The 22,809-nt window shown below is 40.8% G+C and overlaps 1 protein-coding gene across 3 annotated transcripts in view; it reads left to right on the forward strand.

Annotated features, from left to right (window-relative positions):
* Nucleotides 1-1,102: 1,102 nt before the first annotated feature.
* Nucleotides 1,103-22,809, forward strand: part of LRRC7 (leucine rich repeat containing 7) — a 71,630-nt gene continuing 49,923 nt past the window's right edge. For 2 of the 3 annotated variants that reach the window (XM_062003620.1, XM_062003621.1), the window contains exons 1-5: nt 1,112-1,309; nt 4,464-4,581; nt 5,162-5,240; nt 5,945-6,034; nt 8,140-8,196. In XM_062003620.1, the coding sequence (XP_061859604.1) occupies nt 1,121-1,309; nt 4,464-4,581; nt 5,162-5,240; nt 5,945-6,034; nt 8,140-8,196 (533 nt within the window). In that variant the 5' untranslated portion in view covers nt 1,112-1,120. Of the gene's footprint in view, nt 1,310-4,463; nt 4,582-5,161; nt 5,241-5,944; nt 6,035-8,139; nt 8,197-22,809 lie in introns of all 3 variants that reach the window. The other variant, XM_062003623.1, reaches the window with a different exon arrangement.

The raw sequence follows: 22,809 nt of genomic DNA on the forward strand, positions 1-22,809 counted from the left end.
AGTCTAAGCAAAGCACCATGATTTCTTATTCCAATATGGATCTTTTCTCAAATGTAGATTGTTCATCTGAACAAATCATGTGCTGGTTTGCTTTGGGGATTTGTGTTTCCTCTGCAGACGACACTTCCAACAGATAACCAATTAATCCCACCTTCCTACTGGATCATTACAATCAGGCCTTACCATAGCTTTTGAGGCAGGCAAAGTAACTAAATCATTATTGTTTATCCTCTGCATTTTTTAAAAACTCATTGTTTTGAAACAATTTCCTATAGAATAAGAAAACACAGACATTTTCATGAATGGCAACAATGGAAACATTTTTGTTTAGATAAGCAGAAGAAAAACCTTGTACACATTTTTTTGCTTCGTAATTGCTATTTTTAGTCCCGTTCTGTCACTTCACTCTGTACACTTCCTAGCTGTGCCATTATTTCTATTATACTGTTATTATTCTGGGTTTCTATCAGAATGAAACATGGGGTTTGTTTTATGCATATGCCTACAGTAGAGGAAAATAATGCAAAGCTGAGTGCTTTGTAATGCCTGTGGGAAGAATGTTCTTCTGAGCAGTTTGTGAAGAACATGTCACTGTTCAATTGTTCATTATCTTCAAATGGTTTGAAAAGCTACAAATAATTTGATATTCCAAGGGCATTTATTTTTATTGTGCCAAGGTTTGAGACATGCAGTTGCAAATGCTCCTTCCTATGCTTGAATACAAAGAGGCTGTGCAGCTTGCTAGCTGAATTCGTTCTCCTCGTGAAGTCCGTACTCTGTGACCACCAGCGTCGGTTTGTACTTTGCCCGATGAACATGTTCACATGTGGAGGGTTTACTCAGCTAATATTCATCAATAAGGAAAGCAACAGTTGTGGAAGTTCCAGTGTAGGGGGGCAGATGATGTACTGAGACAGCTTTTTGTGATTACACTGGAAAAATCTCACTTTGTCATGTTCTGTAGAAAGATGGAATAAGAAACAGACTACAGATATCCCTCAGGAAAAACTGCTTTTAATGGACTGCAATCTTGATGATAATTGTAAAGTGACAGTCACCCAAATGTTCACAGTTTCAGAATCCCACTTTTTCCCCTTTTCCTTCAGTATGCTGCTTGGAGATGACAACCAAAAGGAAAATTATCGGCCGCTTGGTGCCCTGCCGGTGTTTTCGTGGTGAAGAAGAAATCGTCTCGGTGTTGGATTACTCTCACTGTGGCCTACAGCAGGTGCCAAAGGAGGTTTTTAACTTTGAACGGACGTTAGAGGAGCTTTACCTCGATGCCAATCAAATTGAAGAGCTACCTAAGGTAATTGGTGTTCTGCCTGTAATACCGATGTCAAAGCTGTGTTCTTAAATGTGCGTTCAATGTGTGCTTCAGCTGGGAAACATGGCTTGCTCTTGACCAGGAGACTTGCTTGCTGTGGGAAGAGTCATGGCTATTAGCTCTAGAGATTCAGTCCTGTTTTCCTTTTCTTTCCCTGCCCTCTCTGAAGAGCCCAAGCAGCTGAGCCACCACTCTTGCAGATGGTACTGCGTGGGGAGGAGTGAGCCCAGCACCTTGTTCTTCTTGCTTCATAGCACTAGAATGGGACAGCCACTGAAACCTTAAGTTAGGAAATTAACAATTGCTCAGAAGAAATACTTGTTACACAGCAAGTAATTAATATGGCATTTGATGTCTTGACCTGCAGTACACTAATATATGGAGTGGGTGCTTTCACATTTGGGTCCTCAGGAGCACTGCTTTCAAAAAGCAAGCTCTTTGTACAGAAGAGCCTCTTGTCCTGGGGGAGAAATGCTGGTGACAGCTGACCAATGTTTTCATAACTGCAAATGAGAATACTGAAGTTATCCTTCCTTTTATAAAATCTCTAAATCTGTCCTTCTCTTGAGTAATGTTTACTGTAAGGAATTAAAAGTCACTGTAGCTGAAGTGTTCTGGAAACAAAAGAGGTGCTAGCTACGTAACAAAGCATGAAGTAATGTAATCCATTCCTTCATTGAATTTTTTCCAACAATAATGAAGGATGCTTACAAGTCTTTAATTAGACATTGTTCCACTGTAATCCATTCTTCATCATCTCTCAAGTTATTTCTTCCTTGCACTGCATAGAGACTTTATATAAGTTCTATTTACAAAGGTAGACAACGGGCTGCTTCTGTCACGTGGAGTCCCTTTGTTCAGATAGGATGGTTCATTGCTTCAGATAGCTCACTCCATCCACAAGTTCTTTACAGATGGTAAGACAAGGTAGCTATAATCTTTTTAATTGTCTCAGAAAATTGAAATGGAGAGCTGCCTTATCTCACCTCCTGCTAGAAAGGACAGCAGAGAACCTGGTATTTTTTCTGGCCCTATAAATACAAAGTGGAGCATGTTTTACTGCTAAGGAAGTCCTTTAGGGCTTTTTCTTTGTTAATAATAATATATGGTTAACCTTGTATATTGTAATTATGATACTGAAGACTATATAAAGTGTCCAATATGGGTAGGGATTTTGGTATATTTGGTTTGGGTCTTGTGAAGGTTTTCACACCATGGTATTCACACTGAATTGCACTGCATAATGGAAGATAAATACGTCAAGGCATAGAACAAGAGCAACGTGCCACAATTCTCTATGGAAAATATGAGGGCCAAAACTAAGGGGTCCACAGCTGTGAATTTGAGATGCTGGTTGTTAGTGTCAGTCACTGTTGAAATGCACATGCTAACAAAACCTTTGCATTGCCCTGCAGCATCTATTTTATGTTTGCTGTTTGTGGAGCAAACCAGCAGATAAACACAGGCCTTGCAGAGATTTAAATGTATCCCACTCTATTTTTGCACCTCTTTTTTCCCTCGTTTTTCTTTGTTATGCAGAATACTTAGAAGCAAATACTATGCACTGAAGCAGTCCCATCCCTTCTGCCTGTGGGCTTTGGGTTTTGGTTTTATTTTTACTTTACATTTTATGTAACACAATTAAGCTTTTTTTTTTTTTCTGCTGTCTTCATGAGAAATCCCAGAATCCCTGAATAGTGGGGGCTGGAAGGGCCCTGCAGAGCTCCTCCAGCCAAACCCCCTGCGAAAGCACAGGAACATGTCCAGGTGGGTTTGGAAACCTCTTGAGCAGGAGCCTCCACACCCTCCCTGGGCAGCCTGGGCCAGGTCTCCCTCATCCATACAGCAAAGGAGTTTCTCCTCGTGTACCAGGGGCACTGCCTGTGTTCTCTCTGATGCAGGAGTCTGAAAGAAAGACTAAATGAGGTTTAAACATGGCACTAATATTTGAGGAACCCTCATGAGCTTCCTGCAAGGAGAATTGATTCTTTCCTGGATCCCACTGAATTTCCTGGTGCTGTTTGGTGGATTGATGTTTCCAGGCAGTCCTATAGACTTTGGTAACTTTCAGCTCTTGTAAAGAACAGTTTTTAGAGCCTACACCCACAAAGTGGGCAATGTGAAGCAGATCATCCCTGCAGTCCAGTGTGATGGCCAGTACAAGGGTGGCTGGTACCAGGGACCAGAGGCCAACTTTGACGATGCTGTGCTGGGACCACCAAGGCAAGCAACCACGTGTGACCCTTCTCTGCGACTCTCAACAGCCAATTCTCCACAGCACTTGGGCTGGGGCATGTGCAGCACAGCAATAAATGAACCAAGCAGCTCTATTGCATTCTCCTCTTATACCTGCTGGCACCCTGGCCTTGAGGAAGGCATAGGCTGCTTCAAAATGCACCTATTTGTTTTTCATCTACAGTTCCTCTCTCTGTGCCATGCAGCGTGCTGAAATCTGAATGCATTTCTCATGCCTGCTTTGTCTTAGCCTGGTGGTTTGATGAGCTTTTACATGGGTAAGGTGTTGCTTGGGATAGTGCCATTTCTGAGGAGAGCTGCTGTGTTAACTAGACGCTTTCAGCGTGATATATTGATTGCTTCAGGTTGAAAGGAGGGTTTGTTTTTTGCAGTGGAAATCCTGACATTACATAAAATGTGAATTAAAAGCTAGAATCAAGTCCTAAATTTGTGTGTGGATTTAAAGAACGTATCAGGTTGATGATGCCAAAGCCTTTTGTTTCTTGAAGAGAGAAGATTTCTCCTGCAAGCGGTGGAAATGTTTTAAAATCAGTCATGAAATTAAGGGATAAAAGCAAATCTTTTCATTTACCACAAGCCACAAAAACATTTCAGTTGATGTGACACACATGAACCTCGTGTGCCTACTTTGGCAGCTCATTCTGAACACTCCTGCTCCCCAGCAATGACTGTGGCTACTCTTGTCAGCTGGGGATGAGCTGTGTTTGTGATTCTTCTCAGCACTTGATAGTTCTCAAAAATGCTTTTCAAAATGGTTTTTGGTTACTGAATCCTTATGTAGCAAATGTACCTTTGTGGTATTTGTTGTTTCTGTGTATAACAAATGATCCCTAGCTGATCTTTTTCCTGAAACACTGTGAAGTATCTTTTTATGTTACAGCAACTGTTCAACTGTCAAGCGTTACGCAAGCTGAGTATTCCAGACAACGACCTCTCCAGTCTGCCAACTGCTATTGCCAGCTTAGTTAATCTCAAAGAACTTGATATCAGTAAAAATGGTAAGACATCCAAAGTGTTTGAAAGCATTGTAATGAATATGAACAGTAGTGAAGTTTTAAGTTCTAATGGTTAACAAGCTTGTGTTCTAGAGAACTTCTGTGCTGGGTTCCTGTCGGGCACGTTGAGAATCTGGGTAGATATCTGCCTCAGTTGATTGTCTCTAAAATACCTTAGAGTCTGCTTTTAGCATGATGACTTGTGACTGATAAAACACCGGGAACAGGAGCCCAGTCTTGAAAGTTTAGGAAGATTTCTTCTGAGCCTAGAGCCTCTGTGTGTGTATGTGTGTGAACTGAGAAGTTCAGAAAGAAATGAACAGCACAAGTATCAGTACAAATGCCATCACTATTTAACTCCAGGAGGTGACATAAATCAAGCATTAGCATGATAGTTTTAGTACAAGGCACATTGTCTGTTCTGATATGTTTATTTAGTGCTCAAGTGTCATCTTTTAGACCACGGTACTAAAACGTATGGAAATCTGATCTGAAAATGCCAAATGAACTCATTTATGAACAAAACAAGTTAAACAGGGGGTTTTTTTATGTGTTTATAATATTTCTTTCAATGTTTTTTTAGGAATTCAAGATTTTCCAGAAAATATTAAGTGTTGTAAGTGTTTAACCATTATTGAAGCCAGTGTCAATCCAGTCTCTAAGTGAGTATCAGTAGCTCGTGTTTGTGTACTGCGAGTGCAGAAAATGTACAGAGTGCACTGAAATTTAAAGGCCTTGTATCAAGGTCATTTGCACTCTTAATCTACATTCCTTTTAAATTGTTGGGATTGATGTATCTGTGAAAAGATCTGTGTAGCATGTGATAAATGTGATGTCTTTCCACACAGTGAGGTGCAAGCCGTGCACGTGGTGCAGCCTTTTCAACAGAGGGGCTGCTGCTGTGTGTATTTGGGAAGTGAGCTGTGCTGCATCCTCACATACCATAATCTCATGGTGTGGACTTTGTCAACCCTTCTTCCTTCCAAAGACTTGCAATAATAGTAACAAAAAATCTGTTTTATAATCCCATGTGTTATAAAACAGAGTGAGGGGGAGGAAAGGATGAAATTGTACTGTTTCAGTTAAATTGAATAAGAGGCAGAGAAAACACCTTTGGCTTAAAAACCCCCTAGCTTAAAAAGCTTGATGTAACTTGAATGTGCCAGGCATTTGAGTTTCCTGTGGTTATAGCAACGTGGAAAAGATGAAAATGGGCAAAATTGTTGTCTGTAACAAGTAAGATCTTGTCAATTTGGGTAGAGAAAGAAGGTGAAAGAGAAAGTCATCTCTGCCTTTCTAAATATACATTGTTATTATTTCCATAGCAACTTTGGAGTGAGCATTAAGCTTCTAACTGTTTTTTTAGGCTGCCAGATGGCTTCACACAACTTCTAAATTTGACCCAGCTCTATCTCAATGATGCCTTTTTGGAGTTTCTTCCAGCTAACTTTGGGAGGTAAGAATTAGTCATCAAAGCACTTTGCTCTCTCATATCAACTGTGCTCAGGCTTTAAGGGCCCATTTGAAAGCTGTATTCTTTTGAAAACAAAACAGCAAAACAAAAAAGACAAGGGGCAATGGGTACAAGCTGGAACAGAAGAGGTTCCAAAGAAACACAAGGGAAAACTTCTTCCCTGTTGAGGTGAGGGAGCACTGGCAGGGGCTGCCCAGATGGGCTGTGGAGTTTCCTTCTCTGGAGACATTCCAAACCCAGCTGGAGGAGTGTGTCACTTACTCTAGGTGATGCTGCTCTGGCAGGGGGGCTACACTGGATGAGCTTTCAATCATCCCTTCCAACACTTGAGATTCCATGATCTAAATGAAACAACAGTAGTTTCTTTGTTGTTATTCTGCTCCTATATCACCTATTTGATATCTTGCATTTACAGACCCTGGTCATGTTTCCAAAGCTTCCCATGTAAGCATACAGACACCACAGCTCTTTACCTGTATCTCCCTTATTGCTTGTCTCTAAATTGCAGTGCTTTCTTTATCTCCTGCAATATTCCATTAATCTGTTAGAGTCTCATTTCACCTTAGGAGTGAAGTCAGGAGCAGAGCCTGCCTGAGCATCACATAAATGTCTCTCTGCGTTTCTCGTTTGAAGTTGTTCTTTTTAGCCCTGGTTAAGCACAGCTGTAAGATGGGAAACGTTTTGTGCTTTATTTGGTAGGAGAAAAAGACAACTGTAGTTTTCTCCAAGAGCATAATACAGGGAAACCTGAGATCCAGTGAAACTAATTCCTAACAACTGGTGTTGTTCTGGACAGGGAACTGTTTAAAGCTTTTCTGACAGGCACGTGTGTTTACACTTATGGCACTAAAGGACCGCAGAGATAAAGTAATAGGAAAAGCAGTGTTAATGAAATCATTGAAACTCACCATAAAGCTACTCAATAAGCTTTCTTCACATTTAGAATGTCTGAAAGCTTTAATATTGCGACTTCTCTGTTTAGAAATGGTCATTCAATGCACAGTCAGCTCATGCATTGAATGTACTTCTGAAAAATAGTTGAGTGGATACTCTATAAACTTTCTGTGAGTGGATTTGTCCAATCTGAGATGAAGAGGAAAGGACCTTGTTCATCCTTCTGATTTTATGTCCTCTTCCTTTTCCTCCCTACATTGATTATAATTTGGGATTAAAGCAGCAGCAAAAGGGTGACATGAATCAAAGTCCTTTCATGTTTATCAAATTATCTTCCTAGGCAATGTGGATAATTAGACAATTCTGCCTCAAATTCTGGAACTCTGATACATTTGTTTCTTCAGCTCTTATCTGATGCATCCTCCTTCCTTCTCATTATTCTGTTTCATGAAATACATTGCTGTGGCTGAAACAACATTGCCAGTTAGAGTTTGCACAATAGAGAATTGTGAAGTACTGCTGGGTGTAGGTTCTAATTCATGCCAACACTTAAGCACACAGCCTACTTCTGTTTGAAATACAAAATATTACATGGAGATTTGTGCTTTAGTGTCGCTCTGCCTCTGTGGAGCTGTAGAATTCAGTACTCAAAACATAGAATCATAGAATAATAGAATGGTGAGGGTTGGAAGGGACCTTTAGAGATCATCTAGTCCCAACTCCTCTGCAGAAGCAGGGTCACCTAGATCAGGTCACACAGGAACATGTCCAGGTGGGGCTTGAAGACTTCCAAGGAAGGAGCCTCCCCAACCCCTCTGGGCAGCCTGTTCCACTGCTCCCTCACCCTCAAGTTGTGAACTGAACAGCAGTTGCTTGTTATCCTTTATTAGATCTGGAAATGTTTGGGAGAAAATAACTTTTGCTACATTTGCATTGTTTGAATGATTGTCTAGAATTACTGTGAAAACCTGATACACATCAAATATGTCCTTATCTGAAACTATCTGTCCTTACATGGAGCTAATTGGTTCTGAATACATTTTGCACCATATTCAACCCCACAATAACTGGACATCTTAATGTCGTGCATTGGGAAGAAAGAGTCTCTTTTTTGCTGTTGAAATAAGTAGTTACAAATCATTTTTGTGGACTCCTGAACTAATGAATTTCATGAACTTCCCCCTTCTTTCTAGGCTTGTCAAATTGCGAATTTTGGAGTTAAGAGAAAATCACTTGAAAACTCTACCAAAGTAAGTGGTTGGATACTTCCCTGAGCCTCTTTCACCTCCATTGCAAAATGTTTGTATTGTTGGCAACACAACACTGGCATTCCTGTGAAGGGTTGTTTTTTCAATGGTTTAACAAAATCCTGCTGAAGTCTTTTAGCAAAAGGTGAGCATATAATGGCAGGTGGAGCCTGGTACATTAGCTGCCTGTAACTCACTATCCAGCATCTAGAACATGGCATTTTAAAGTATGAGATGTAAACAAAATTGGAAAGCAACATGAGATGACCCTGGTCAGTGGTTATATGATGGTATTTTCCTCATCAAGAGCTATCTGATGTGTTGAAAACGTGCTCAGTGTAATCTCAGCAGAACAGTGTCCCCATAGGATCAGCGTGGAATTAAATGCTTTGGGTGGTTCCCAATGCTATTTAGAAGTCTGCATCATCAGAATGCTGAAGAAACACTATTTGGTAGTGTTCTGTGATACAGTTGCCAATGAGGTATGTTGCTATAGTTGTGCAACATCAAAATGATCTTTTGAAAAGAAAACAGTAAAGAAGTGGAGAAGAAATCTATAAACTTCCAATGGTCATAAAGGGAGTTGCATGAAGCAAGGAATTGCTTTTGTGTTCAGAGCAGCGTTCCAGACTTGTGTTATGTGACTGGGACCTTAGCCAATGACAAGTGTCCATGGTTTTGGGGATTGTTAGAAGTGGCAGTTTCATGTCCTCACTACAGGTGTGGTGGTGGCAATAGACTGTATGTATGGAATGTTGCTAATTCTGACTGGCATATTCTTTAGCTCATTTTACACGGGGCCCCTTTTTTAGCAAGCATGCATTTACCAAGATCTCCTACATAAGCATTTTGCCTATAATGGGATGTAGTGACATTTTCACTACTCTCTGTGGGCTTGCATCTACAGCCCTTTCCTTTTTTAAAGGAAATCTGGTGTTTTTTTGTGATAAAGGCACTATTTGTTATAACAGTTGCAAACATTCTGTATAAACCTTCCATTTCTTCTGAGTTACATTTGCCATTGTGAAAACAAAACCACAAAAAACCCAACAAAATTTCAATCATCTGCTACCAAAGTGTTTCTCTGCATTGTAAAATGAGACCTGTTGAGAACAGCAGATTTGCAGCCTTTGAGGTCTGTGTCATCTGAAGGACTATACACGTGCTGTAGTATATCCACTTTATCTAGAACACCTCGTAAGCATCTGTCTCTTTTAGAAGGGAATGGTGCAGTCTTTGCATGCAGAAGGTGCTTGTTGGGATAAATGGCTGTGTGTGTGAGAGGACTGAAGGACTGGAACTCCACCACAGAATATTTTGATCAGAGTGTTTTGCTGTAGACTGCTGAGATGGACTGGAAAATAACGCTTTTGCTTATGCAAATGCTGTCCTTGAAACTGCTGGATCAAAGGGACAGCTGTGCTATGAAATACAGTGAGAGGAAGAAGAAGAAAGATGAGGAGGTCATTTTTGCATCAAATGTGACAAAATAAAAGGAGATCTATGCATTCCCAGGCTTTTGTCCTCTCTGCAAGCTGAATAAGGTGCACAGTGTCATGGAAAGAAAGGAGTTAACACATCTTTAGAGGATGTGCAACCCGGCTTCTTCTTAGGCTGAATTTGACCTCTTTTATGAAAGAACAGAACTTACTATCTGAAAGCAGCATCTCTGCATCCCAGAGTGGGCCTGGGAAGGTCAGAGCTGAGCATGAGAGGTTGTGGGAGGAGAGTGATGTGTCCCTGGACACTGTGATGGGGCAGGTGGAGGTAAAGCAGGATGGGGATGCTGCTCAGGCTTTACAGGGGGTCAGGAAAGGATTAAGTACCAAGGTTAAGTTTTGTTTTCTCAGACAATAGGAGAAGGAAAATCCTCAGGGAAGAAAACTGTGTCAACAGCAGAACTATCTGCATTCAGGAAAACAAATGCAGCAGTATAAATCAGAAGGCAATTTACAACCTAGCTGCAAAAAGAAGTGATGCAGGTCTTCCAGATATATACTGATAAGCTTTCCTTCTTATCCTACAGTTTATTAGGTATAGCATGAGTAAATGAACAGGATTATCTTGGTAGTTTGTGCAGTGGTTCTAATGTAAGAAAAGACATGAAAAGGAAGGCAAATAATTCTCATCTTGTAATTTGGCCCTTAAATAGGTGTGAAACGGACTGTGAGAGCATTCCCATAATTTCTGCTCAGCAGTATTGCCATGTTCAGTGCAATGAAAAGGTGCTGAATAAAACATTAAAAAGCAGATCATACTTTTTTTCATCTGTTGTGTGCTGCAAAATACATGTGGAAAGGACTTTTAAAGGAAGCATTTAGCATTTTGGCATAAACGGGGATTAAATGTGCTTGATGTTTACCATAGCTCTAATTATGCCACATTTCATACTAAATCAACAGCCAAGATTGTTGTAAGATGTATCCATAGTAACCAAACACAGGCAATGTTCTAAGATTGTTTACAAATATATCAGATTGAGTAAATACTGACTATGGTTGGCTGGAAAGTATCTCTCCAACTAGAGCATGGGTCTCCAAAGTGTCCTTCTTTAATACACCCTGCACTAAAAAATGAGAGCTGCTCTTTGTTGAATTTGTTGGCATCATTTTACAGCATCCAAACCACATCCAAACATATCACTGTATTCCCAGACACTTTCCTGATAGAAAATTAGTGAAGCATCGTTCATGAGATGTTTGGAAGATTATTCTGATGTCTTCTGACAAGCATTACCAGCCTCTGAAAGCAGCCCTGCCTTGCTGTGTCATACTGGCCTGCAGACAGATGTTGCTCTTCACATGAAAATGCTGCAGGATGCTCCTGTCTTCTGTCAGCAGTACTTTCTGGTTAGGAAATACTACTAGGCTTACAAATGTTTTTAACACACTGAAACAATGTGTGTGCTTAGTCTGTAGGTCTTCATGGGACCGTTTTATAAAATCAGGAGTTTATTTTCTCTTATGATTTAAGATTCTTATTGCCAGTGGCTTGCAGGCTCTCCCAGGCATTTAGTACTAGTTGGAAATCTCTGGCCAATATTGCAAATAGTTTCTAATATTTCATCTTGTGGGTTTTTCTCTTGAATTTCTGTCAGGTGTTTTAGAGCATTTGTGAGATGCTGACAGAGTCTCTTGTATTTGACAAATGTTACCACCTAGGTCATACATTGGGCTGTCTCTTGGCTTGAAGAACCAAATGAGATCATTTTTATTATGCTGTAAAAGTGCATTTGATCTCTAATCCCTGTGACAACACATAATATTGCTGTGTAGTTGCTCTGGATGGTGTTTACAGACCACAGCTGGTCAGTGGTGTGTGCTGGTCAGTGGGCTCAGTGTGTGCTGGTCAGTGGTGTGTGCTGGTCAGTGGGCTCGGTGTGTGCTGGTCAGTGGGCTCAGTGTGTGCTGGTCAGTGGTGTGTGCTGGTCAGTGGGCTCGGTGTGTGCTGGTCAGTGGTGTGTGCTGATCAGTGGGCTCAGTGTGTGCTGGTCAGTGGCTCAGTGTGTGCTGATCAGTGGTGTGTGCTGGTCAGTGGTGTGTGCTGGTCAGTGGTGTGTGCTGGTCAGTGGGCTCAGTGTGTGCTAGTCAGTGGGCTCGGTGTGTGCTGGTCAGTGGGCTCAGTGTGTGCTGGTCAGTGGTGTGTGCTGATCAGTGGGCTCAGTGTGTGCTGGTCAGTGGTGTGTGCTGGTCAGTGGTGTGTGCTGGTCAGTGGGCTCAGTGTGTGCTGGTCAGTGGGCTCAGTGTGTGCTGGTCAGTGGCTCAGTGTGTGCTGGTCAGTGGTGTGTGCTGGTCAGTGGCTCAGTGTGTGCTGGTCAGTGGCTCAGTGTGTGCTGGTCAGTGGGCTCAGTGTGTGCTGGTCAGTGGCTCAGTGTGTGCTGGTCAGTGGTGTGTGCTGGTCAATGGGCTCAGTGTGTGCTGGTCAATGGGCTCAGTGTGTGCTGGTCAGTGGCTCAGTGTGTGCTGGTCAGTGGGCTCAGTGTGTGCTGGTCAGTGGTGTGTGCTGGTCAGTGGGCTCAATGTGTGCTGGTCAGTGGTGTGTGCTGGTCAGTGGTGTGTGCTGGTCAGTGGGCTCAGTGTGTGCTGGTCAGTGGTGTGTGCTGGTCAGTGACTCAGTGTGTGCTGATAAGTGGGCTCAGTGTGTGCTGGTCAGTGGGCTCAGTGTGTGCTGAACCCCTGCAGAGGAGAATGAGGCAGTTCTTGCTTGTGCCTTCACCAGGAAGGAAACAGCTGCAAGAACACCAGCGACACACTGAAGTGTGCTCATGTATAGAAGGCTACAAGGCAAACTTGCACCTAATTGAAGTTGTCCTGAGCATAAAATAAGGAAAATTGATGCACCCAGTGAGCTCCTCTACCGTTCTCTTCCTCAACCTATAGGGTCTGATTGTTTGTCAGCATTGTTCAGTATTATCCCTCTGGGTTGTTCAGTATTATCTGTGTGGGTGTTGTCAGCAAATGTGTCAGCATCTCTGGGTTCAGCACTGTAACAACCTGTGATTACAGTGGCACTTTTCATCTATTGTGTCTAGTGAAACAGAAAACACCCTGCTTGAAGTTCTTCTCCAATTTATAAGAAAAAAAACCATTTCCATTAGTTGAGTGTCAGAGCAGGTGGATACTGACACACCTGTATGTACAGATGCATGCAAGAGGTGAGTGAAGAGATGCACTGGTACATCTGGCTCCTGGAGGTGCTGTGAGTGAAGAGATGCACTGGTACATCTGGCTCCTGGAGGTGCTGTGTCCATGGCAGCTTGCAGTGCAAGGGATGGCCCATGTGCCTCCCCAGGAAGGACCCTCACTGTCCCCTGCCTCTCCTGGGAGCTGTAAGGTGTCTCTGCCAGGTGCATGGCTGCCATCAGGAGCTGCACCCCTGTCCACACAGATCTTGTTCCTCAAGCTGTCACAAGTCTAAAATTTAAGAACAGGGAGTAGGCTGCTACTGAGAGCATAACTGCTTAGCAAATATATTTGGCTACTTTAAAGTCATGATGGTGAACTGAGAGTTCATGTGTTTTCTGATGAATGTTACAAGGTGTGTGAGTGTGTGGGCATGGATGGCTGCATGCAGCTGGCTTGGTGAATTAGGTGTTCACCTTGTCCCAGTATTCCCATTTCAGTCTGGATAAACAGCTTTCATAGAATCACAGACTCACACAATGGTGGGGGTTGGAAGGGACCTGCAGAGATCATCCAGTCCAACCCCCTTGCAGAAGCAGATTCCCTTTGCTCAGGGGGCACAGGAACGTGTCCAGGCAGGTTTGGGAACCTCCGGAGCAGGAGCCCCCACACCCTCCCTGGGCAGCCTGGGCCAGGGCTCCCCCATCTCACAGTAAAATAGTTTTTCCTTGTACTTAAATGTAACTTTTTGTGTTCCAGCTTATTTCCATTGCCCTTTGTCCTGTCACTAGATCACAGAATCATAGGATGGTAGGGTTGGCAACAGAAAAAAGTGATGCCCCAACCTCCTGACATCCCCCATTTCATACCACTGTTACCCTCTTGTCTGTTCCCCGCTCTCTTAATTGTAGCTTCAGCTTGTATGGCTTTGTCTCAACCCTGACACAGGTTGGAGTGCTGTTTTCCTGTACAATGCACAATAAGGCATTTTGGTTTACACAGTGGTCAAATAATTCTTAGGCTAGCAGTGACTGTGCTGATGCTTTTGAAGCCATGTACCAAGTGTCCTTTGTGCTGGAGCTGTGAATTCCCAGACCCGCACTTCATTATTAGACTACCTTATATGAATGGCTGTACATATTGGACGTGCCTGGAACAACCAGAGAATGGGCTGACAGGGACTTTCTAATTTATGTGATGCACAGGATATTTAGTAATTTTATTTCAGGAGTTCTCTAAATGATGTTTTATATCACTATGTTTTCCCACTGGTCATTGGGGTTTGCTGGCTGGCACCAAGCACTTCTGTTTGTGTTAACCTATATGGGCGTAGAAAGGAAACCTTTTCCAACCATTAGTCATCATTTCTGGAAAGTTACTTCAAACCAGTTGAACAAAAGTTGTCAGAGAGTTCAGAGAAGTCATGTTTGTGCTGTGGGAAACAACTTTCACATTGTGATGAGCCACCCTTATATCGTGCAGCACCCGCTGTGTTCTGCCTTTGGGTTGGAATGCTGTAGCTCAGACTGTGTTTTGAGGCTTGGAGCCCTTCTTAAGGATGTTTAGTTGTTAATAAATGTATTGTTATGCAGTAGAACTTCCAAATACAGTCTGATATTCTCTCACAATAAGTGAAGACCGACAGTTTGTCTTCAACATGGACGTAAATCCAGACTATTGGAAAGACTGTATTGCTACTGCCCTTGTACCAAGAGGCAGCTGGTTAAATTCTGGCATTGTTCTTCTCATGCTTGGAGTTTTTTCCCTTTGTGAGTGGTAAGACAGTTACCTTGGGCACACTTCACATTAGCACAGACTGTATTTTCCTTTCCATCTTGACTGTTTTCTGGGAGTTTGGGTATAACTTGCTTTGTGTATTAGTAATAAAGACCCATGAAAGCCTCGTGCTGCTGCAGTGATGTTCAAAGAAGCCTGGATGTTCAGAACCCTCATGGGAGAGAAGTGGGAATTAGGAAAGCCAAAAATATCTCATAGCATAATTACACTGGCATGTTTAGGAAGCAGAGATATATAGAGGCTATATATAACTACACATTTTAGAGGTGTGTGTGTATTTATGTAGACAGATATAGATATGTGTGTAGATATCTATACACACGTGTATATACAAAGATATATGCTAGATACACATACATGCTATATCTGTATCATTTCATAGACTGTGAACCAACCTAGCAAAACCAAAACAAAAAAGAAGCAGTATGTAGGAGAATAGCTTGGGTGTCAGTGCCAGAATAGAGAATAGGGGATATGCAGCATTAGGTCAAGGAAGTGAGAGGATGATGAGAATGAAAGTTTAGAAGATATTTGGCTGCCCAGATGTTACACTCCATGAGTGATGTGACTGCTGCTGGTGTCAGGGAGCTTTCCTTGGCCTGCCCCAGCAAAAGTGCATTCTGACTCCCTGCTCTTTAAAAATAGTCTGGCCTAGACTAGCTAGTCCATGGTTTAACCCAACCCCATATCTAAATTACCATTTTTCCTGACTTTTTTTGGCCAAACATTCTAGGAACACACACCCCCCCACACCCACCCACACACACACACAAAGGTCAGAGGTGGTTCCTGTCACTGATGCTCATCACTGTGCTTGTTTGCATGCTGAGGATCTGTGGTTGCATCATGACAGTGCAGCTATTACAGTGATTGAAGTAAATCACCAATTCTTCAAACAAACCTGGTAGCTAAATTTACCACACAGCTGGGAAAGGAATATTCTGGGCACATTTCAAATGTAACAACAAAACATTTTAGTTTATCTAACGGTTGTACTTAAACCTGCTCCTATGGAAGCTCCTTAGTTTGCATTGAATTTTGCATTTTCTGAGATTAGGCTCTGTCATAAATATTCAGAGCTACAAGTGTCAACAGACCTGCCACTCCTCAACTGAATGTTCTGGGATGCCAACATGCTGTTGAATTTCTGAGAGCAATCAAGAAGATTTCATGTTTGAGGAAAGGCTCTGGAAGCTACATCAGCTTGGTGCTTGCACAGAGCAGCCAGCCAGCTTGCCTGTGGTTTCTTTAGAAAATCTTGGAGTAAATTAGTAAGTATGGTCTCTGATCTTAGAGGAAAATACCTTTGCAGTGTTTTGTGGGATTTCTTTCAGTAGAGATCTGTAAAACTGTAGAAACCCCAGTTGTAAGTGGTGAGTCACCAGTGTCTGAGAAACTGTAGGTGCTGGTAATTGATGAGAAAATACATGTATTTGTTGTGCTCATCAGTGACTCACTGTTTCCCAACTGAAGCTGTGGCTTCTCAACTATTTGGTTTTCTTGACAATAAGTATTAGAGGTACTGCTTTTCTACAATGCCATGCTGTTTGGAAATAATGTACAATGGAGATGTTAGCAAAGGAGTTAACCAGGATTTCAGTTTGCATCGTGAAGAGTAGAAATTGTAGATCAAGTTCTCAAGTACAGCCTCTATAATTGGAAGAGCTGTGTAATTCTGCAGACTAGAGCAATTAAAATCTAGGTGGAATTTAATAATACAGCATGTAAGGTCACAAACCAAGGGACTAACAGGAATTTGTGTTATAAATTAGGAGTCCTTCAGTCGTAAATCACATTAGGAAAAAGACACGAGTGTATGAATTGGATGTAAAATGTCTGCGAGTTGTTGATCTAATTGAACCATGACAATGCCAAGTGTTCTTTGTCAAAGTATTTCCACTAGAAACAAAGAAGAGTTTGGGACATTTTTTCAGAAAGGAGGAAAGGCTCCAAATGAAAGAATGGTGGAGAAGAGATAAAGAGGGTTCTAATCTGATAGGAAACCAACAAATGTGGAGTGTGACTTGATCTAAGAGAACAACAGTTGAAGGGAGATATGTTCTTGTCTGTCACCACACACAGAGTCAAGGTAGGCAGCTTGGAAGAAAATTATTCCTTCTGCCTGGACAAAGTGCAGAGTTGTGCATGGTTAGCAGAGTAATAAACAAGGGTTAGCTGGCCATGAGAGGCAGGAATGACAAGTTTCCAAAGTATCGGTCGCCCACATCTTCTCCTTCCTCCTTTTAAGACTGAAACACATCACTCTGCATTTTTCTGACAGACAAAAGCAGCACTTGGGCAGGGCTGGGCTGGCCATCCAGGCTGCCCTGACTGGCCAGCCCACCCTCCTCCTGGCACACACTTGGAGTGAGCACCAGAACATTGCAGAAAGATTAAACTTAAACGGCACATGGTATAGTCCTGATGGTTCCAGATTGCTGGTGTGTTGCAACACCACACCTGCTCTCTGCTGAAGAGAAGTGTGGGTGGTTATTAGAGGAACTGCCTGAAATGGTAAGTTTTTATCACAAATTGCTTAACTGCATTGTACAATATCTTGTGTTGATCAACACATTTATATTCCTGTGAAGGTGTTTGCTTGCACTGTTCGATTGTTCTTTGTTGGTTTAAATCAGTACTTATTTTCCAGTTATCTCCTGGGTTTGTAATTGTTTTACTGCAGTCATCCTGCATTGCCAAAATCTTACACACCTGCAATTTTACTCCTGGTTTCAGTCAGGAATAAAAGGACTTTATGGAGATGATGATGATGATAAAGTGGTTTATTTTTCCTTTTGTTAAAATTAGCCATTTTGTATTGTTGTGTTTTCACTCTTAAAATGTAAATCAATGCTTTTTATTCTTGATTGCACATTTTTAAGGCTTTCATTACAGTAAAATACAACCATGAAAACAGAGGCAATATGTTTTAGCCATGCAGTCTTATTTCTGAGAATTGCTGCTATTTATGTTCAATTCTGAGAGTTGCTGCTAATTGTGTTTTTAAAAGTTCAGACTCCACTTGAAAAGTCATTGTTTAGACTTTACCTGTTGTAGACACTGTAATGTCAAGGTGGTAACCTTCTGGTTTGCTCCTTTTCTGCAAATGCCTCAAACTGGAATGGAGCTCTGGGTTTTAACTGCTACTATTTCCTTTATGACTGGACTTCTGTGCACTGTACTTCCAGGAAAGAGTGATTCTCAGAAATCCTGTGAAAAAGAAGCCTTCCCATTTTGGGATATATTTTACTGTCAGTACTTGATTGGCTTCATTGGTAAAGGGCAGTGGATGTCTTTTCTTCCAATAATTTGAAAAAACACAGAAGATCAGTCTCATATCCCATGAAAAATATGACAAAATGGAAACAAGAAGGTTGTCATCTATTAGGTGTTTCTTTCTGGATAATATGAAGGTGTGAAAACAATAGTTTTGTGCATATATAATGAGATCATCTGTTTTGACTTCACAATTAAGTATGTATTGTAATAAAAACTTGAGAGGGACACAAAAAAATCTCATCTTTTCACCCAGAAGAATGTACTGATATGAAATGTCATAATATTTAATTATCTCTATCCTTTGAGTGATGTGTACTTTTCTTTTTTCTGTAAATAGAACAGGAAAACTTATGTTTTTTTCTCTAAAGTGTTTTCCTTCTGCTTCTTTAATTCCAACTAAATTTAGACATAGAAGCACAGAAAGCAGAAGCTCTATAAAGGGATGGAGGGGAGTATGCAGATTCCTTTTTTTGTTTCCCCCTGAGTAATTCATTTAATTCTTTATTTTGTTTTACAGACCAATTGAATTAAAAATGTATGAGTCATGGGTTGTTATTTCCTTTATCCCCTGGCCAATCAACTGTCGATAGCATAGCTCTTTCACACATGAAAAATAAGCCAGAATATTAAATGGTGCACTGGGAATGCCAAACCTTTCATTAATTCCATTACTGAGCTTCCATATAAGTCTGCACCAAATTAATGTGTCAGTTATCCACATCTAAGAAACATCTGGCAAACAAATCAAAGGCAAAGTGGTAGAGGTTCTCCTGTTCCTTTTGTCATGATCATAAATACATCTTTGTTGAAATTACTTGTAACTCTTACTTATGCTGTGGTTATTTCTCCAGTGTGGTGAGACTGCACATGTGGGGACTTGAAAGATCAAGGTTTCTAAGAAGCATCTTAAAAACAGTACAAATATTAGGTGAGGTAGACTAGATTCTTCCTGTGCAGGATGCTTATAACAGTAAATGTTTTGCAGAGGTTATGTTTGCAAATTGAAAGGATCTAAACCTGTAGAGGGTTACAAGTCTTATGCCCTTCTGCAGCTCAGACTCTATTCCAAATTGAGAAAGTAAGGAGGATAATCGAGGTGAATCATTTCCTCTATAGATACAGTGTAGATATTGAATAGTGACCTTCCTCTTAACCATTTTAGTATAAAAGCTGGCAGAATGTCACTTAGAAGCATCTTGGGTGATTTTTCAAAGTACTGTTTGAAACACCGTCGACTGAAGTTATTTTATCCTTGTTCCTTATTTCAATACCATTTTGCTTTGACTTCTGCAGAGAATTATAGGCATTTCCCAGCTTTTGTGGTGTTGGAAGACTGCAGATACAGCCTTGCTTGAGTTTCATCTCAGCAGGAATGAGCCATTAAAGATTCTGAAAGATACTTGGACATCAAAAACGTCACCACTTTACCTTTCTTCAGATGTGAACCTTGCTGAATAAAAGTGATTGTGATTTCCATTAACCCAATAACAGAGCCATAAAAAGCATTCCTGGGACTTAAGGACATTAGTCCCCTTGGCTTTGATAACATTTGTATTCCTCATGTCCTTACCACTCCCAAAATCCTGTTTTAGGAAGTAGACTTGTGAAAATCGCAGGTTGTTTTAAAGTGTGTTGAAGTCAGTGGAACAGGCAATTTATATCAGCTGAGATCATCTAAATATAGGTTTAAAAGCTTAGCTTCAGACTGCTATTTTTTGAAGTGCTGTTGCCCTTTCTTCCTGGTGTGTTAGGAAGATGTAAACTGTTTCCCACACTTAGAGATTACAAATATTTTCATCATCTGTAATGACCCGTTTTCTTCAAATAGTAACTCTGGCTGAGTTACTAAATCATATTCTTACTTTGGCACAACATCATTAAAATATTGCCAATATTTTAATGAGCAGCCACTACTATGTCACTTCCCTTTAGGCTTTTTAAACTAAATATGTTTGTTGTTCAGGGAAGACGCAGGGTAACGTATTATGTTGTTTTCTTATTGTGAGAATGCTTTTCCAACATATATAGTTGGTCAAACTTGTCAGAAAACTTGCCTTCATTATTCCTGTCCAATGACAATAGTGACTTTTTTTCCTCTATATCTCAAGTGAGGGACTTTCTGGGAAAAGGTGCAACTGGAGCTCCTTGTATAGCAGTGAACATACACCAGTACTACTTCTGCCAGCAAGGGTATTGCTGATGTCAGTGCCCTAAGTTTTAGCTAAAGACTTCATCACACATTAGTAGGAGGAGAGAACATTTACAACCATGTAGACTCACCCTATCACACCTTACACTCCTTTTGCTTATCAACTGTATTTTTACAATCAAAACCCCTAGAGATCACCTGTGGAGAAATCAGCCATTCTCCTGAGGTGGCATAACTATGGTTATGTACAGGGCTTGTCCTTCTGCTGGCTCATTTTCTAAGGTGCTCTTTGGCATCTCTGCCTGCTTCCATCCTTCTTCAATTAATACGTAGGTAGTTATTGAGTCATAACATTTTAATCTCAAATTCAACCTTGTGTTTTCTAGCACATTCCCATTGAATTTCTCTGGCATTCCCTTTGGAAATAATCCTGGATTTGATACATGTTCACGCTGCCTTTAAGGCCATATTTCAGTAGCAGGAAGAATCAAAGGGACTACTAAATAAGAAACTTTGTTTAAGAGTAAAATTCTTTTGCTCTTGCTTTTTGGGTTAGCTGGTTCAGTTAACTTTTAGTCATCAGATATTCATTAACACTATTTGAACTTGGTTCATCTGTGTTAATTATTCAGCATCTTATTCTCTTATGTACTAGTCTTGCATGGAACAGATGAAGATAAATTAAACCAGAGACCAAGTTTTAGCCTGCAAGTTGAAAATGCAGTTTTCACTCTGTTTTCCCATTTACTTTGGCAGAGAGCAGGAAGAAGATGTAACTTAAAATGCTGAATTCTTTAGAGATTTGAATAACATATTGCATATCCTGATGAAACAAAGGTTATTTTTAGTCAACTTTTAGTAATGGGAAACTTAGAGCCTGCTTCTCCTCGGTCTCCAGAATGATGGAGACACAAATTCCAAGACCTAGTCATTTTATGTTCATTTAATAATATGTGCAAGTTGATCAGTACTGCAGAGTTTATGAATCAGTTGTTTACTCTCTGCTGTATCGTTTCACTGTTAACAGAATAAAAGTTGTCATGTACATTATTTACCAAATACCCAATCTTTTAAGCAAAACCAGTGAGGTGACCATTGTAGAAGTGAGTGATGCAGTCAATCTTGCTCATTTTCAGTGGTTTTGAGTTTAGATAACTGCAATGGATCCTTGGCTCATAACTGATAGGTTTATTTGTCCCAGAACATGGAGCAATTTTGTCACCTGTGTTACTCGTGTTTTGTGATGTTTGGTCCAAATGGAGACATCTTGTAGCAAAATCATGGATCCCTCAACTGAAAATTGGAATTGAAATTTAGAATGCTCTTCCCCACCAATTTGAAAGCTGTGTCAGGAAAGAATTTTGTCTGTGAATGAAGGTCAAAACTGTGAAGATTTCACCTTTTCTTACAGTCAATTGAGCAAACCTTTCCAGCTGCACAGTGATTCATAACTGGATCCTGAACTGTGGGATTGATTTTAGAGATCTGATCCATTTCCACTATGAACAAACCAAAGCAAACACAAACAAAACATTATGGGAGGCAGTATTCTGTCAATATGTTTTTTAAAAGTCTTTGTATTTTGCATGCAAACACTTTTTTTTTTTACTGAAATCAAGTGTTTTGACTATGACTGAAACATGATAGAGTTTGATTTCCAGTTTCTGTGTATAGGACGTTTAACTTTCAGCTCTTGATAGGGAATTAGGTAAAGTGTCAGGAGTCTTCAGTGCCATAGATGCATTGGTTGTGTTTAGACACCTTCTGCACCAGCAGTTCCATCTTTTGGGCATTGAAACTGATTTTTCTCATCTTAGCATTTGAAGATGGAGAGTGCCCTTGCCCACCACCTCAGCGTGTACAGTGGCTCCAACAGCCGAGGATCCTCAGCAGATTGTCAGGCACCAGAAATGGCAGCATCAGGAACATCAGCACAAGTAAACTGTGTTGAGGTAGTTCTCCAAAACTGTGTTATGAAACCAAACAATTCTGGTGTACAAAGGCTGATGGAGACTGCCTCTTAGTCCAAAATGTTTAATCCAGATGAATGTGTTGGGTGGTTTTCCCTTACACTTGACCCCCATAACATGTAGAGCCTGCATTGAGCACCGCAGTGTTTCTGATGGCCAGCACAACAGTGTGCCTTGGGGATCATCTGCTCCTAACTCCTTTTCATGTTAGGAACAAGACCAACTAAAAGCAACAAAGCAACACACTTCCATGCCTCATTCAGAGCTTTTGTGGCTATTTAGTCTTCAGAAACTTAGTTGCTTTAGGTGTCATCCCACAATCTCGGCTACAGTCTCTGATTTGTGGATTGGCACTACAGGTTGTAAAACCCTCAAGTTCCTCGATATAATTAAAAGTTGGAATGGATATTATTTTTGATAGTCAAAGAGAAAATAGACATTAGTGTTATGTAAGTTATTTTAGATGGTTTCTCTGTTATATATTTTGTTCCATGTGTAACAGTATTCTGTATCCTCACAATCAGTTCTTAAACACACTCTTGTAATTTCGAAGGCTGGGTAATATATAGATTCAATACTGAGTGACAGATGAATTTATACTTTTGGTCCTTCACTTTACATGTTTTGTATTCTACAAATTACATAAATCATCTTGAGATTCACTGAAAACTGAGTTTTCTTTGTAATCCATTAAGTGATGTAAAATGAAGTAGCTCTTTGTGGTTGTGTCATGTAGTGCTTTAGCCCTGGTTAAAATTTAACTGCTCTGCAACAGCTGAAATGTTAACATTAAGTATTA

This window comes from Colius striatus, chromosome 10, assembly GCF_028858725.1.
Source record: "Colius striatus isolate bColStr4 chromosome 10, bColStr4.1.hap1, whole genome shotgun sequence".
Classification (NCBI taxonomy): domain Eukaryota; kingdom Metazoa; phylum Chordata; class Aves; order Coliiformes; family Coliidae; genus Colius; species Colius striatus.